The 14769-nt window shown below is 41.8% G+C and overlaps 1 protein-coding gene across 1 annotated transcript in view; it reads left to right on the top strand.

Moving 5' to 3' along the window:
• The first annotated feature begins 1756 nt into the window (after positions 1–1756).
• Positions 1757–14769, top strand: part of htra3b (HtrA serine peptidase 3b) — a 33954-nt gene continuing 20941 nt past the window's right edge. Inside the window, exon 1 of the mRNA XM_049568880.1 lies at positions 1757–2482. Within this exon, the coding sequence (XP_049424837.1) occupies positions 2068–2482 (415 nt within the window). The 5' untranslated portion in view covers positions 1757–2067. The remainder of the gene's footprint in view (positions 2483–14769) is intronic.

The raw sequence follows: 14769 nt of genomic DNA on the forward strand, positions 1-14769 counted from the left end.
GTTACAAAATAAAGACATAGGGCTCTAGTTTCGCAGACCGGGCGCAGCGGAGGCGCAGCGTACCTGCGCTTCGCCAACTGGGTGTGGCCAGGCGGATTTTGTAAGTTTGGCACACACAGAGCTACTCCTCTATCCCACCTTCGTCCCTCCTACCGGCGCAAGTCGGAAAGAGGGAGGAGAGAAGGCGTGGAGTGGGTTTTACACACATCACACCAATCAAATGAGCCTCCTCCTTGCCCTTAAATGCGCCACGCGAAGACATAATGAGAGTTTACTCAATTCGCCATGGCAGAAGAGAGCAGCAGCGTTAGACGGCCAAACTCCTCCCAGGAGGAAACTGATGTTTTGGTCCGGGAGGTCCAAGCTCGCAGTGTCTGAATATACGGAACTGCGAGCAGACCTCCACGGGCTGATGATGCAAAGGTAGCCTGGGAGGAGGTCACCACAATTGTAAATCAATGTTGCGTTTCTCTCGTGCGCGCGCGCTCTCTTTCTCTCTCACAGTCTCACTCTGTTTTTTTTTCTTTTGACTTTTCTAAGATGACAGATGCTGAATATATACTCCCTATCTGATGCTGTGGCTGTTTGGGGTTGGTTGAGAGGGATGCAAACTCATTAGTTTGCAGCTGTGTTAATCAAATCAGGTTGGGTTTCCATTACGCGTGCCAAACGTGCCAAACGGTGCCAATCCCCTTTGATCTGACATCAGATGTGACGGGACAGTCGATATAGAGATACATTTATGTGCTGATTGCAGATAGTTGCATTGAATAGTGGTTTTTGGGGTATTTATTGCATTGTTAATGTGCCTGACATTCTGGAAACCTGCCTGTGAGGTTTTGGTGACGTGTGCGCACTGTCTGTGTCGACAGATGCCAAGCTGCATCTTTCACTGACTACTTTTTCCCATTGCAATGACCTGCCAATGGGATGTCTTGCATGGGATGATGCAATAGCTTCCACTAGAGTGGACTATATGCAGCAGTGCCCAAAATTGCTGGTATATATAGAGAAAAAACACTTTTAAACAGCTGTACACTGTAGTGACCTCCATGCATGAAAGGGTTAAGGCATAGGCTCTACGACGTGGAGCTACAGCGTCAGTGCAGAACTATAAAATGTTTGTTTGCCACAAAGCTTATTTTCTGCAATAGCAAAATCCAATGGAAAAAACCCCAAATTGATTAATGCACTGACATTTGTGATTATATTCCACTACTTTGTGATCTATCAACTTATAAGTGGGGGGACTTTGAATAAGCCATTTGGGCTTCCTTCCTCTTCAACACTGAAATCACTTCTTCAGTGTATTTTGTATTTTGTATTTTATTATTTTATTATTTTATTGTGCAAATAAATAAACCAACCTTGTAACCCCAACCTCCATAAATATGTTTAGATATCAATAGAATTGATGACAAAAAGGGAAGAATGTTGGGAGACAACATTTACAATAAATAAATGAATTAAAAATTCAAATAAAGTGGTGGGTGCACTGAGGGGACTTGTTGCACTCATGAACCAAGTGTTTCTAAAAGTTATGCCAGAGCCCTGGTCGCAGCCTCCCCTCTTACTGTCCTCAGCAGACCTGGCAGAAACAAGGGAGAATGTGACTTACAGGTCTGTTTCTGAGGTCATACACGGTAACAGAGATGTTGCCAAAGTCTGAGCTCTGTCGCCACGCCTCCTGGAGCGCAGCTACTCCCCCTATCTCCTCCTCCCTCTCTCCGGCCGGTTTCACTGCAAGAGGCGCTCATCCTCCACACTGAGTGGATGTGCACTCTGCCTGGACAAAGAAACATCCAGCCTCACTCTGCTGAATGCTCTCTACCTTCAGCTGGCTCGCTTTCGCCTGTGGACGCACAGTTACGCGCGGCTACAGGACACACACGCTTTACTCTGATGTATTTTTCATTGCTAAGAGGACATCTGCCCTACTGTCTTTCGTGTGTGTGGATTTCCATCTGGACAGTCTGCAGAAAGTGATGAGCAGTGCGGAGTCAAGGACTGTGATCTCTGCGTAAACTTCTTTGTCCCTCTTTTAGTGTCTGTCCGCTCACATTAAAAATGCAAATCCTCCTGTACACAGCTGTGTTCCTTTACCTCAAGGAGTCTGCCAGCACAGAGCCAATAGACAAGTGTCCAACACGGTGCGATGTGAGTACCTGTCCGAGCCCCAGCTGCCCCAGCGGCTACGTGCCGGACCGCTGCAACTGCTGCCTGGTGTGCGCCCAGGGAGAGGGAGAGCCGTGCGGTCGCAAGGACGACCTGCCATGCGGGGACGGACTGGAGTGCAAACACCCGGCGGGCAAGCGACTCTCCAAGGGCTTCTGTCGGTGCAAGTTTAGCCACGAAGTGTGCGGCAGCGACGGGAAGACGTACGGCAACGTGTGCCAGCTGAAGGCGACCAGCAGGAAGGCGCAGCAGCAGGGACTGCCGAGCATCAGCCAGATCCAGAAGGGACCGTGTGAAGCCAGCACAGGTACGATTTACGTATTGGTGGTTTGATTTAGTAAACAAGACACACACCAGCACTGGACAGGCCGGCGCAAGAATTTGTTGGAGCCCTTTCCAAAACTACTCTAATTTTCCTTTGTATGTTTTTTTTAAGTAGCCTAATACTGAACGTTCAAGGTAGAGCTACGAGGCATTTGAACTGGTTGAATACATTATCAAATTTAAGAAAATAAATGAATAAAAACAGAGAAGAAAAGCATGAATGGATTTAAAAATAAACAGTATTATAGATTATACATTAAGAAAATATTAATTATTTGCAATGTATTTAGCCCAAGAGACTTTGTAGGTCTTATCTAACAATAAAATCTGAAGCAAACACTTAATTATGATTGTTTTCAAATGTAGTCAATTAAAAAAATATATTATTATTATTATTATTATTATATTATATCAATCAAAATAAAAGAAAAATGCTTTTTTTTGCTTACCTGGGGGCTCCTAAGCTTGCAGAAACTTCTATACCTGTCATTTCCAGTTTTTTCATGCCTTGTACCAGGAAAAATGTGTGAATGAATGAGAACAAGTATGCTTTTCATTCAGATTAATTTGAGCACAACTAAGGTAAAGCCCAATCCTATATGTTGACGAAAAAAACAGCAAACCTATCTACTATTTTTTTGTGTCTGCTGTCAAAATCCAAATGCTACCTCACATAGCTCTCAGATGGTGTATGACCATCTCTTCATCGGGACTCACTAGGTTTCTCCATTTTGCATTTACATAGAGCACAACAGTGGCATTGGTTGCTGATAAGTCAGTGGGGCATTAATAGATGAGAGTGACAGCTGCCTACTGGAGCACAAGCCTGTTGGCTGAATTTGAACAGATCGTTACGCATTAAACATTTTAGATTTTTCCACAGTTGAATCGTAATTTGATTAAAAAGGTAAAAATATAGTGGAGTAATAGCGTCCTGAGCAGATAATAAATTCATGCTCCCTCAGTGTGTGTTGTAATCCAAGCTCTGTGGTTTGTTGCGGTAAGGTGGTCTGGCTGCCCGTGTGAATGTTAGTGCATTTGTGCATCCTATTGCTTACTTATCATTCAGCTTATTTGCACTGCACTTATATGGCAGTTACTGCTGATATTGGAACTGCATTGCCACAGAAACCCACCCTCCACTTTCCCCCTGGTTAACACCACTAGCTCTGTCAGCATTGTTGCTGTTGTTTGGAGTTGTTTATGGAGTTAGCACCATTAGCTACAAATCAGGAGGCCATTATCAGTAGTAACTGCTGTATGTTTGCAATGCAAAGTTGTGGCGATTAGCTAGCGCCGTTGGCTGCTCTGAATTTTGCTCAGCACCCTTTAAAGGAGCTGTATGCGTCATTCAGAGCATCTGTGATTCAGAGTCTGAACGCAGTCTGAGGTCAGCACTAAGAACAGCAACAGTGCTAAAAGTTCTGCTATTGCAAACAGTTCTAACAATGGCAACGGTGCTGACAGTGCGCCACTGTGAGTTGAGAAGGCCACTCCCCACTGAGAACCATGTGCAGACAACTCATATGCTCTGAATTTTGCATAGAGCCTCTTGTATTTTTATGTTATGTTTATGTCAGATTTCTTGCCCCCATTTCTACTGTCATTTTAAGTGTTTCCAGATAAAATCCAGATGAAATTTAAGATGTTTTCTGTCACCAGAAAAAGATTAACCTTCGCCCTTTAGCAGTTTAGCTCCAAAAATGTTTGTTTTACAAACTGCTATTTCTGAGACCATGAATGAACCCCAATCTGGTGTCAATTTAGTAGAAATGTGTTTCCCACAATATCATGTTGACTCATCAAGAGAGTGTGGTCATGCCCATCACCCCCACGTCAATAAACCGCCCTGTGGTTTTTCTCTACTGTCTCCACATTAATAAGAGCCAGATTAATAATGCCTGGTCACCAGAGTAATGCTTCACAGTGCCAATAAACACTGGTTAGAGGGCAGGTGCAGGTTTAACAGCCTGTTAAAGCAGACCAGAACCAGTCATTTGGAACAGAGCAGACAGTGGGAATTAACCACACCTCCTGTAAAAAGTTGTTATTCTGTCCTGCAGACGGGCTTAGAATAATTCCTCAACCCAAACATAGAGTTCATGTCCAGGCCTTGTTCTGTAAACAGCGTTTGTGTCAGAGAGTGGAGCTGCTTCATGAAACCACATGAGGAGATTGTATCTCAGCTCTGGTGTGTGCTCAGACAGTTTCTCTCCTGTAAGGGGAGGGGGCTTCATCCATAAACTGAGAGTTCAAAGCAGTCCACACAGCTCTCAGACTGATGTGAGATCAGTGCTGATGTGTCTGGTGCTGATAGAGGATGGATTGGTGTATTACTTAAGCTTTATCAGGGGAGAATGTGAGATCATCCCAGAGATTTCTTACTCCAGTTATTAGATTATTTGCCACACAGCACCGTGACTCAAGGGAAATGTTAGTCAGCTGGTACAACAAACCACTTTGGTTAGATTGCCAAGATCTTCTGCTCATACTTTCACTATCCCCAGAGCAGGGGCGGATCCAGATGCGGTAAACATTCAGGGCTCACCCCAAACCTTTAGGGGTCCAGGGGCATGCTCCCCCTGGGAGATTTTTTTCCCCATTTACAGCAGCTATAAGCACTATTTTTAAGCCATTTGAGATAACAGAATGCCTAAAAATCTGTACATCATGATAGTGGCTGAGGGAAAAATTGTTCTTTTAGGGCCTACATCCTATTTTGTATCTAATTCTTCTCCAACTGCCTTTATCATTCTGAATCCATAACACAACAAATATTTAAGATTACAAATTTTCCTGCCACCTAAAAAGAGACTCAGATGTTACTGTTTTTAAGTTACATAATATAAGTAGGGTAAGAGTTTGGTGTAAACAGCATTACTAATCTTGAAACCTTTTTGTTAAACTGTGCTGGAGTAGAGTTTATAGAAGAATGTCTTGCTGACAAATGTGCTACGTTTGAATCCATGCCATGATAATCTGGGCGGCTCTTATTGCAAATCAAAGATCCACAATAATGCCAAGTAAATGCAGTCTTTAATACTCTGAACTGAAGGTTAGGCCAACAACATTTTCTCAATCATATTAGATTTCTCTAGGGAAGCTTTTATGTGTCTTAAAAAGGTAGTTGCTAACAAGTGGCAAAATGAAAGTGCTAAATCCTTAAGACTCTGATGATCTCCTAATGTTTCATCTAGCTCAAGTATCTCATCTGTGGAGCCATGGATTGGCACAAAATCTTGCACCGATGCTTATTGTTCCCAGATGATGAATCCTACTGACTTTAGTAATCCTCAGAATTGTCCTCTAGCGCCATCATCAGGTCAAATTGTCTGTTTTTCCAACACTTTATTTTATGACCAAGTGCCTGCAAAACTAATGACATTCCCATCAGCCTCAACTGTACTTTATGCTCAATGCTAATTAGCAAATATTAGTAAGTTAACATACTAAACTAAAAACATAGGGATATTAGCATTGCCACTGTTAACATGTTAGCAACCACTTATCAGTGATCATCATTTTTACATTTGCTTCACTTTGTCTTTTAATAACTTTAAACAAACATTGAACCTTAACCTTGATCAAACTTACTTACACAACTTGTAGAAACAGCATTTTTAGTGAAATGTTATCCCGTCTATTCCCTCAGTTTGTGCATTTTTAAACAAAGGATTGTAATAGTGAACATGTGATTATAAGATTGTAAGACAGGCAATCTTAGTCAGGGTCTTCATTCAATATCCTTATGTCCTGAGGGTATAAGCTCTTCAGCTCTTCCTGAGCCTCTCAGTGTTGGCCTGGTGTACCCAGTACTTTCTTCCTAACCTCAAAAAGGAGAATAGGCAGTTATCTGGGTGGCTGGGATCTTTAATGATTCTCCTGGCCTTATTTTTGCAGCGCTTGTTGTAAACATCCTTGACACAGGGTAGAGCGGTGCCCAATTGTGTTTAGCTGAACGGACCAGTCTTTGCAGGGTCTTGAAGTCCTGTTGGGAGCTGTTTCTGTACCAGGCAGGCATTGTACATTTCTGCAAACAACAGATGTGTTAAATTTGTAGATTTCACATGAAAGCAGATATGTTGAAACTTTATGTTTCAATTTACAATTTTATGTTGTGACAACGCTGTGGTTTACGCGTGGTTAGGTTTAGGCACAAAACTTGACTTGGTCAGTGTTAGGAAAAGATCACGTTTGGCTCAAAAAAATAGTTTGGTCACCACAAACATGGCTGGAAAATTTCACTGGTCCTGAACAGTGGTCTGCAGCTTGGCAGCCGTCTCACCTAGGTCTCACGCCAGCCACCATCCACTCCTCCTCCGAGAAACTCAACTCATATATATGTAATCTGGACTACATCACTTTAGGAATGTTGATATCATGCATGTAAAACATCTATAGTTTGCAGAAATGTACAATACCAACATTTTATCCTGGCAACCAGGCTGGCCAGTTTACTTCCTGGCAACTCCCCTGAGCAAGGCACCGAACCCCTAAATGTTTGGGGTGCTGTGCTGCAGCAACCCATCATTCTGATATCTCTCCATATTTATGCATGTGCCCATGTGTGTCAATTAAGAAACAAACAATAGAATGAAAAAAAAAAAGAATTTCTGTTTAATTCATTCACTCATTTTTCGTACCCACTTATCTTCGCTGTCCGATGAAAAACACGTATCTCTACTTTTGACGATTTTGATTTTCTACAGCGCATGGAGTGTCCATAATATTCCCTAGCAACCGTTAGCGTTGGATATCCAAATGACCAATGGAAAGATGTCTATTACATCACCTATTCAACACATATCGCCATTGAGTGTCAGAAGTGTCCATCAAAATCGTCAAAAGTGGAGATACGTGTTTTTCATTGGACAGCGTCATTATACTGGTACAGGTTGTGGGTGTGCTGGAGCCTATCCCAGCTGTCATTGGGTGAGAGGCGGGGTACACCCTGGACAGGTCGCCAGACTATGAAGACAGACAACCATTCATGATCACATTCACACCTACAGCAAATTAAGAGTCACCAATTAACCAACACGCATGTCTTTGGATTGTGGTAGGAGGCCAAAGCACTCAGAGAAAATCCAGGCTGACAGGGGGAGAACATGCAAACTCTACAAAGAGGGACTCCAGTTGGCCTGAACCCTCTTGTTCTGAGGCAACAGTGCTGAGTCTGACCACTGCACCACCATGCTGCCCAATTTCTTTATTATGTACTTTTTAAATACATTACATTTATTTAAGTCCTGTCCAGACAGATGCTCGGCATTTTAAAAGTATACCTCTCTTGATAATAAACCTCTTGAATCTATTTTTCACATAGAGCTGTGTTTCATCAGAGCACAATATGAGTCATGTAAAAACTGAAACAGTAGTAAAAGATTTTACTAACCTGTTAGACACCAGGGACCAGTTGCGCAAAACACCTTAAGTTTTCTCCTTAAATATGACACTTAAGGCTTAATTTCTTCTTAACTGAGGGACTTACCTTAGTTAAGGAAAATGTTAATTCTTTTACTGTGTTGAAAGAGATTTTACAGCAGTAAAAGTTTCCATGGAGATTGTTTGCTTGGACTCACACTTGTAATGCCTGTTATCATCTCATAAAGTTGACTTACAGTTAGATAGTGGAAAAAATGGCAGAAATAAAAAAGACAAGAAAACCATATTGGCCAGAGGAGGAAAAAAATCAACTTCTGGTGGAATACAATCATAGAAAGCACAAACTGCAAAATAAATTTGATCCCCAAACACCACAAAACAGAAAATGAATGTCGGAAGAAACTGCAACGGAAATTAATTAAGTCAAATCTATAATGTAAACTCAAAAGTGGGTTCTCTGGTAGCAGAACAGTCTTGTTGGGTGTGTTAGTTATTTTCATTTATCACCATAAACTCAGTTATGTTACAGTTAGGATAGAGTCAGAGGTACCTTAAAGGGCCAGTGTGTAATATTTGGCATGGTTTATTGTCAATCTGAATCTGAATCTGAATATTCTACCCATTAATATGTTTATATAAGTGTATAATCGCTATAAAATAAAATTTGTTTGGTTTTCGTAGCCTTATAATTATGCTTTTATATATATATATATATATATATATATATAGCAAGGGCCTTGCTTTAGAGAGGTCGCCATCTTGCGCCGCCCTGTATGTATGGCAGACTGAGCGGACAATCCAGCCAGCCAGAGAACGCGTTTCGCGTGCATAAATGAACCAACGAAGACAGCGGAAGGAAGGAAGAAGGAAGAGGAAACAACAGAGAGTGTTAGTAGTTCGTCGATAGAGAGTAGTGAAAAGTTTTTTTAATTATAAAGTTTGCGAATGGACCACACTTACCACGCAACAGGAGAGAATGAACCCGAACCGTCATCTGTGAGGAAAAGAAGACGCAACGTCACTCCTTGTGATGCACTCTCTGCGGCGCTTTTCCTCCTGATGATATATCTCCCCAACGATGGTAGCAGTAGCACCGAATCCCATTCTGTGCATTCAGCCTCTCTTCTCGCCCGCTCAGCATCAAACACATGGAGTTCCTCATCTGTATGCTCCGGCTCAAACAGGTATGGCTCTGGGTCTGTGTCCGCTACAATAAACTCTTCAAAATCGCGTTCAAAGTCGTCCATTGCAGCTACTATAGTCCGGAGATATCGCTAGGCTAAATAAACAGCTGAGCTCTGTTTACCAGCTACGCTGTCAGTCAGTGTGCGGGCTGGAGATTGGTGGAGCAGAGAGGGAGGGGGTGCCCACTTGGTATGGTAAACGATTATGTGTGTATGAAGTGTGTCTGTTACACTACAAGAGTCAGAGTTTGGGACGGAGTCTTTTACCCCCTGGAGTGTTACCGACTGTTAGTTTTTGGAGTGCTCAAATAAACTGGCCTTTTTCCCGAACGCTCCTCTGGTCTCCTGCTCATGAGGGATTTATTACAATATCGTAACATGGTTTAGATTTCTAAATAAATATTCACCTCATCGCTAGATAGACCTACTCCTGAAAAACTCTTGTCTGCGCAAGGCTTTTTGTCCCTACGAGGCCACCGTCATTTACCCGATGGGAGGGGTGAGCGAGCGAGATCTGCAATCGAGAATTTGACCACTGATGTCACTGTTTTCAACCCATTTTACACACTGGCCCTTTAAGTATTTTTTTTTTACCTTGCTTGGGTCGCTAAGATCTTTTGTGTAATGGGGATTCCTTAAGTATGAGACAAAGACAAGGAGAAAACCATAAATACTTAAATGAACATTAAGACTTAAGGATGTTTTGTGCAACCAGTTTCATTTTGAGAAAATCTTAACTAGGACTTTCAGGAAAATCTTAACTTTAGGTGTTTAATGCAACTGACCTCAGACCTTTATGTTGAGCAGTATTCACCGTCCGTTTGCTACCATCTGTCATTCCAGGGGAAGACAGCATGTGATTGCAGTTCTGAAATATGTTTATTAGTTCTATGTAAAGAAAAAACCCACATATGTTGTGGTTACGTACAGCACACAAGACAAGACTTTGAAAGAGGATCAAAGATTTCCAAGTCTTGTCTTGTGTGCTGTACGTAACCACAAGATATGTGGGTTTTTTCTTTACAAAGTTGTACTTTTGCCACAGTACTAGCACCTTGACTTATGCTGTGCACGGGCGTTTATCTACTTTTGATGTTTATTGGTTCCTTTAACTAATACTTCTGGTTCAGTGGCAAAGAACCTTCACTCTGCTTTGTGCCCCATTCATTTCCATTCATGTGAATCTTCTGAACCAGCATAGCATCAGGTGTAAATTAGCAGTAAAACTAAAATAACTCTATCCAAGCTTAATTAATACTCAGCTACAGTAAAGAGAAAATATAGTGTCAATAAATATAGCAACCAAGATGGTAAACTAAGTGTCTGATTCTGCAGAGACACACTCCAACACACATGGCCAGTATCATGTGGATCAGTGCCAGCTTGTGTTCTTTTACAGTCCCTCTCCTGTACCTGTTTCTCATTTAGACTACTGTCTCCATTCAAAACCAAAGGTTACTGGCCATAAAATAATCATCCTTCCTTCACGACATGCTGTTTTACTCTCCTCATCTGTCCCACATTCTCTCCGTCTCTCTCTCTCTCACCCTCTCCCACTGTGCAGTCTGAACTTTCCTGCCGTTTACTAAACTTGTAAAAGTAGAGCATGACCGCGGCTTGGAGGAAGTGTTTCACACAGACTGCAGACAAACACATTTACCACAGTGTTCCAAACAAAGGTAGACCTTCAGTTTTAAGCTTCATCTCCTCCAGCCAGTGAGTTCAGTTAATTTATGTACACTGGGAAACTCCACTTGTAGGGATTTGAGTTATGTTACCTTCATTTTTATGAGCTGTGTGAGATATGTGCAGTTCCCAGATTTTAGGGATCCTTATGTACAGCTATTGTGCATCAAGGTGGCTAGTTAATTGATTTGATTTGATTTGATTTGATTTGAATTGAATTGAACTAAATTGAATTGAATTGAACTGAATTGTTTATTTATTTTCAATTAAATTTCTTTAAAGTTGACACAAACGTCCACTTGTACTCAAGAATAAACTGATTACAATTTGGTGGCTGCAGGTCAAAGGTCAAGGTCACTGTGACCACATAATAGGTCTTTTTGGCTATAACTCAAGAATTCTTATGGTAATTATGACACAAACATCTAATAGGATAAAATGATAAGTAATGACATTTTTATCCCCCCCACTATATAATACATATAAGTCTTGTTTTGGGCTCGAAACATTACTAAAAAGAACTCAGTTCAGTAAATACAGTATTTCATTCTTATGTACTTAGTTGACATTTTGTAGCAAATGCTGGCATGACATAGTAAGAGATCATGGAGTGTACATATTTTTTTATGGAGACTACCTCATGCTGATGCTAGGGTTACAAAATCATTTGGAATCGGCCTTTGAGGACCATAAATATTCACAGTAAGTTTGGCTCTTTAGAGAAATTGCTCTGAAACAAAGTGGACAGAATGTGTGTTTTGGTGCTGATGAATGAAACAGATTGCTGCTCTACTGACTGCTACAGTCATCAACACAGTCCCCGCTCAGGAGGTTACAATCATCTGAAACACACACACACACACACACACACACACACACATACATACACAAATACAGTATACCAATGGGAGATATCAACTGAGGAAACAGGAAGCCCCTGCAGCCCAGAGTTGTGGCAGACTCTATTTACATTTCCTTTGATCACAAACCCTTTATTTTCTCTGGGTTAAAAGGGTATGTGGCTGGCACACACCCCCACACACACACACACACACACACACACACTATGTCAGTAGAGCATTATATGCTTACAGGCGTGGTTAACTAAAAATATATGGGTGACTGACCTACAAGTCCCAACTCCCAAATCGTTTTGTAAATTATCCATCAGCCCATTTAGATTAGTACTAGAGAATTTGAAGAAAATTGTCCTAGATTACCAAGGCAAAAGCAATTATTCTTATGTTTTGTTTTGTTTTTTTTTTACCAAGAAAGTCCCTTCCTCCTTAAACAGTAGAAGTCAGCACTTAAAACCTCATGGTTGATATGATCATATACAATAAATTTCAGTTTTACTCTTGAGTCTTTCATTGATATGTGTGATTCAGACTCCATGCAGGTCATGAACTCTTTCACGTGCTGTTTGAAACACCTTCCATCTGGTCTGTGCACCTCTCTGGGGAGCAATCCTCATTCACAGAGAAAGTCATTTATTTGAGCTCTCTACCAGCAGCAGCTGCAGTGGTGTCTCTCTATGAAGGTGTACATTACCCTGTTGATGGAAAATCCTTTTGACTTTTTATATGCAAAGACATGGCCTGTGTCAGTGGGTCATACTCCTGCCATGGTAATCTATGATCAGTTTAGAAATTAAAGCTGCACTAATCCATGTTTTTATATTAGTGGATCAAATTTAACGAGGCAGTGGTGCCCCCAGAAAGTGGCTAGAAGTCTGGGGGAAAATCATAGGTACCTGTAGAATCCATTTTTATTCGGCTATCTTGAGGTGAGAGTTCAAGGGGCCCTTTGGAAATGGCCATGCAAGTTGTTCCACTGCCAAGATTTAGTCTAACTTTGAAGCTTTATTTAGCTTCCTTCCTGACGGGTACCAAATGATGCCCTACATTGTCTAGTTTCATTAGATACTGCTAGCCTTGCTACCCTACCCTAGTTTGAAAATGAACGTGCCACAGAATTTTAAAGACAGTAATGGTGGCCTCCATTTACTGAGGTTATTCAGTTCAGTTTTATTTATGAAGCCCAATATCACAAATCACAATTTGCCTCACAGGGCTTTACAGCATATGACATCCCTCTGTCCTTAAGACCCTCACAGCGGATAAACTCCCCCAAAAAACCTCTTAACAGGGAAAAAATGGTAGAAACCTCAGGAAGAGCAACTGAGGAGGGATCCCTCTTGCAGGACAGACAGACATGCAATAGATGTTGTACAGGACAGATCAACATAATGAATTTACAGTTATCCATATGACAAAATGATACTTAAAGAGAGCCAGAGAGAGATGCAGGACAGACAGTAATGATAATACCTACAATAACATTCATTTTAGTAATAATATTATAGTAATAATAACGGTAAATGTGGTACAATATGTTGTAAGTATATATGAATATATGATAGTATGTATGTATATGACAATAATCATGTGTGTATCCACCTTATTTTCAAACACGGAAGTAAATAGTGATCAACTTCCGTTTTTTTGTGTGTGACTTTCGGTCAGCCACTTTCCCTCATGCTTTGCCTTACCGGAGCTAATGGTGCAAGCTATGTTTTTTTCAATTTTTAGTTAGTCAATCAGTTAGTTTGTTAGTCTGTGTATTTTGTATGGATAACTGTGCCCACGTTTCCGTTATAACGGAAATTTATTCCCTCTAAACGCGAATAAATCGCACGTCTATCATAAACTATGAACCAAAAAAGCACAATCTATCCCGAGTGAGACAAAACTGCTTGATCCCCGTCTCTAGTGTACCAGCAGAGAACCTGCAGAACCGAATCAGCGAAAAAACACACCGGGCTAAGCCTCTCTACCTGAGCAGCTGAAGCTGCGGCTCGCACCCTCGACACACAGATGGTGCTTCTGCATGCCAGCCAAACGTGTGCTCAACTGTGAGAAATAACGGCTAACGGCTAACAGCTAACGGTTAGCCCAGCTAATCTACGATAACCATGTTATTAATTACACACAGAGAAAATACTAATGTTTGTCCAGTCATTGTGTTTATAGACTTTACAAACATCAGATTAGTCTAAACGGTGATATAGTGATGTGAAAAATGTGATATATACATATATATATAACTAAACTCAGCAAGGTAAACAACAAGGTGATTCCCACCAACGCTGGCTGCGTTCTGTTTTGCCTCCGTGTTTCCGTGAAAAATAAGGTGGATAGTAACAGTAGAAGTATGACTCATCATAACAGCAGTAGTAGGAGGCATCAAGCAGGACCACGGCAGCAGCACAACCACGTCGCACCATTCAGGCGCAGCTGCGACAAGTTAACCTGCGAGACAGTGGAGCACAAAGGCTCCAAAGAAGAAGCCGAGTTAGTGACATGCAGTAATAGGATGTGAATGTTAGCAATGGAAGAAGAACCAACTTTTCAGGAACTTAGGAGAGAGAGAGAAGGAGAGAAGGTGCTCGGTGTATTATAGGAGGTCCCCTAGTCTCGCTCACCAGACCAGGCCAGAAGGGTCTGGCTGGGCCGACTCTCACTTTAAGATTGGAGAAAAAAACACCCCGGCTGCTTGTATTTCTTTCAACCAATCACAATCGTTCTGGGCTGTGCCACAGCAACAGTGCGCTTACAAAAATATTGCCGGGGGGAAACAGGTTTTGGTGTAACATGCCCACAAAAATATCGCCTACAGGACGCGAACCATGGCAGAAAAATGGCTACATCCCCCCAAGATCAAACACTGGAAAAGTTAGTAAAGGACGTGTTGAAAACAGTTGAAAACTGCTACACAACCAGAGGTGGTAGGGCGGGACTTCAGTGGGTGGCTCGTTCCGCCCAATGAGAGGCTAATCTACGCAGCGAACTTCCGCCCACTCAGACTAGAGGTCCCCTGGCAGACTAGGCCTATGTCAGCCTAACTAGGGGCTGGACCAAAACGAGCCTGAGCCAGCCCTAACAATAAGCTTTATCAAGGAGGAAAGTCTTAAGTGTAGAGTTGAATGTTGAAACAATGTCTGCCTCCCAGACTG

Source organism: Epinephelus fuscoguttatus, linkage group LG23, assembly GCF_011397635.1.
Source record: "Epinephelus fuscoguttatus linkage group LG23, E.fuscoguttatus.final_Chr_v1".
Lineage (NCBI taxonomy): Eukaryota > Metazoa > Chordata > Actinopteri > Perciformes > Serranidae > Epinephelus > Epinephelus fuscoguttatus.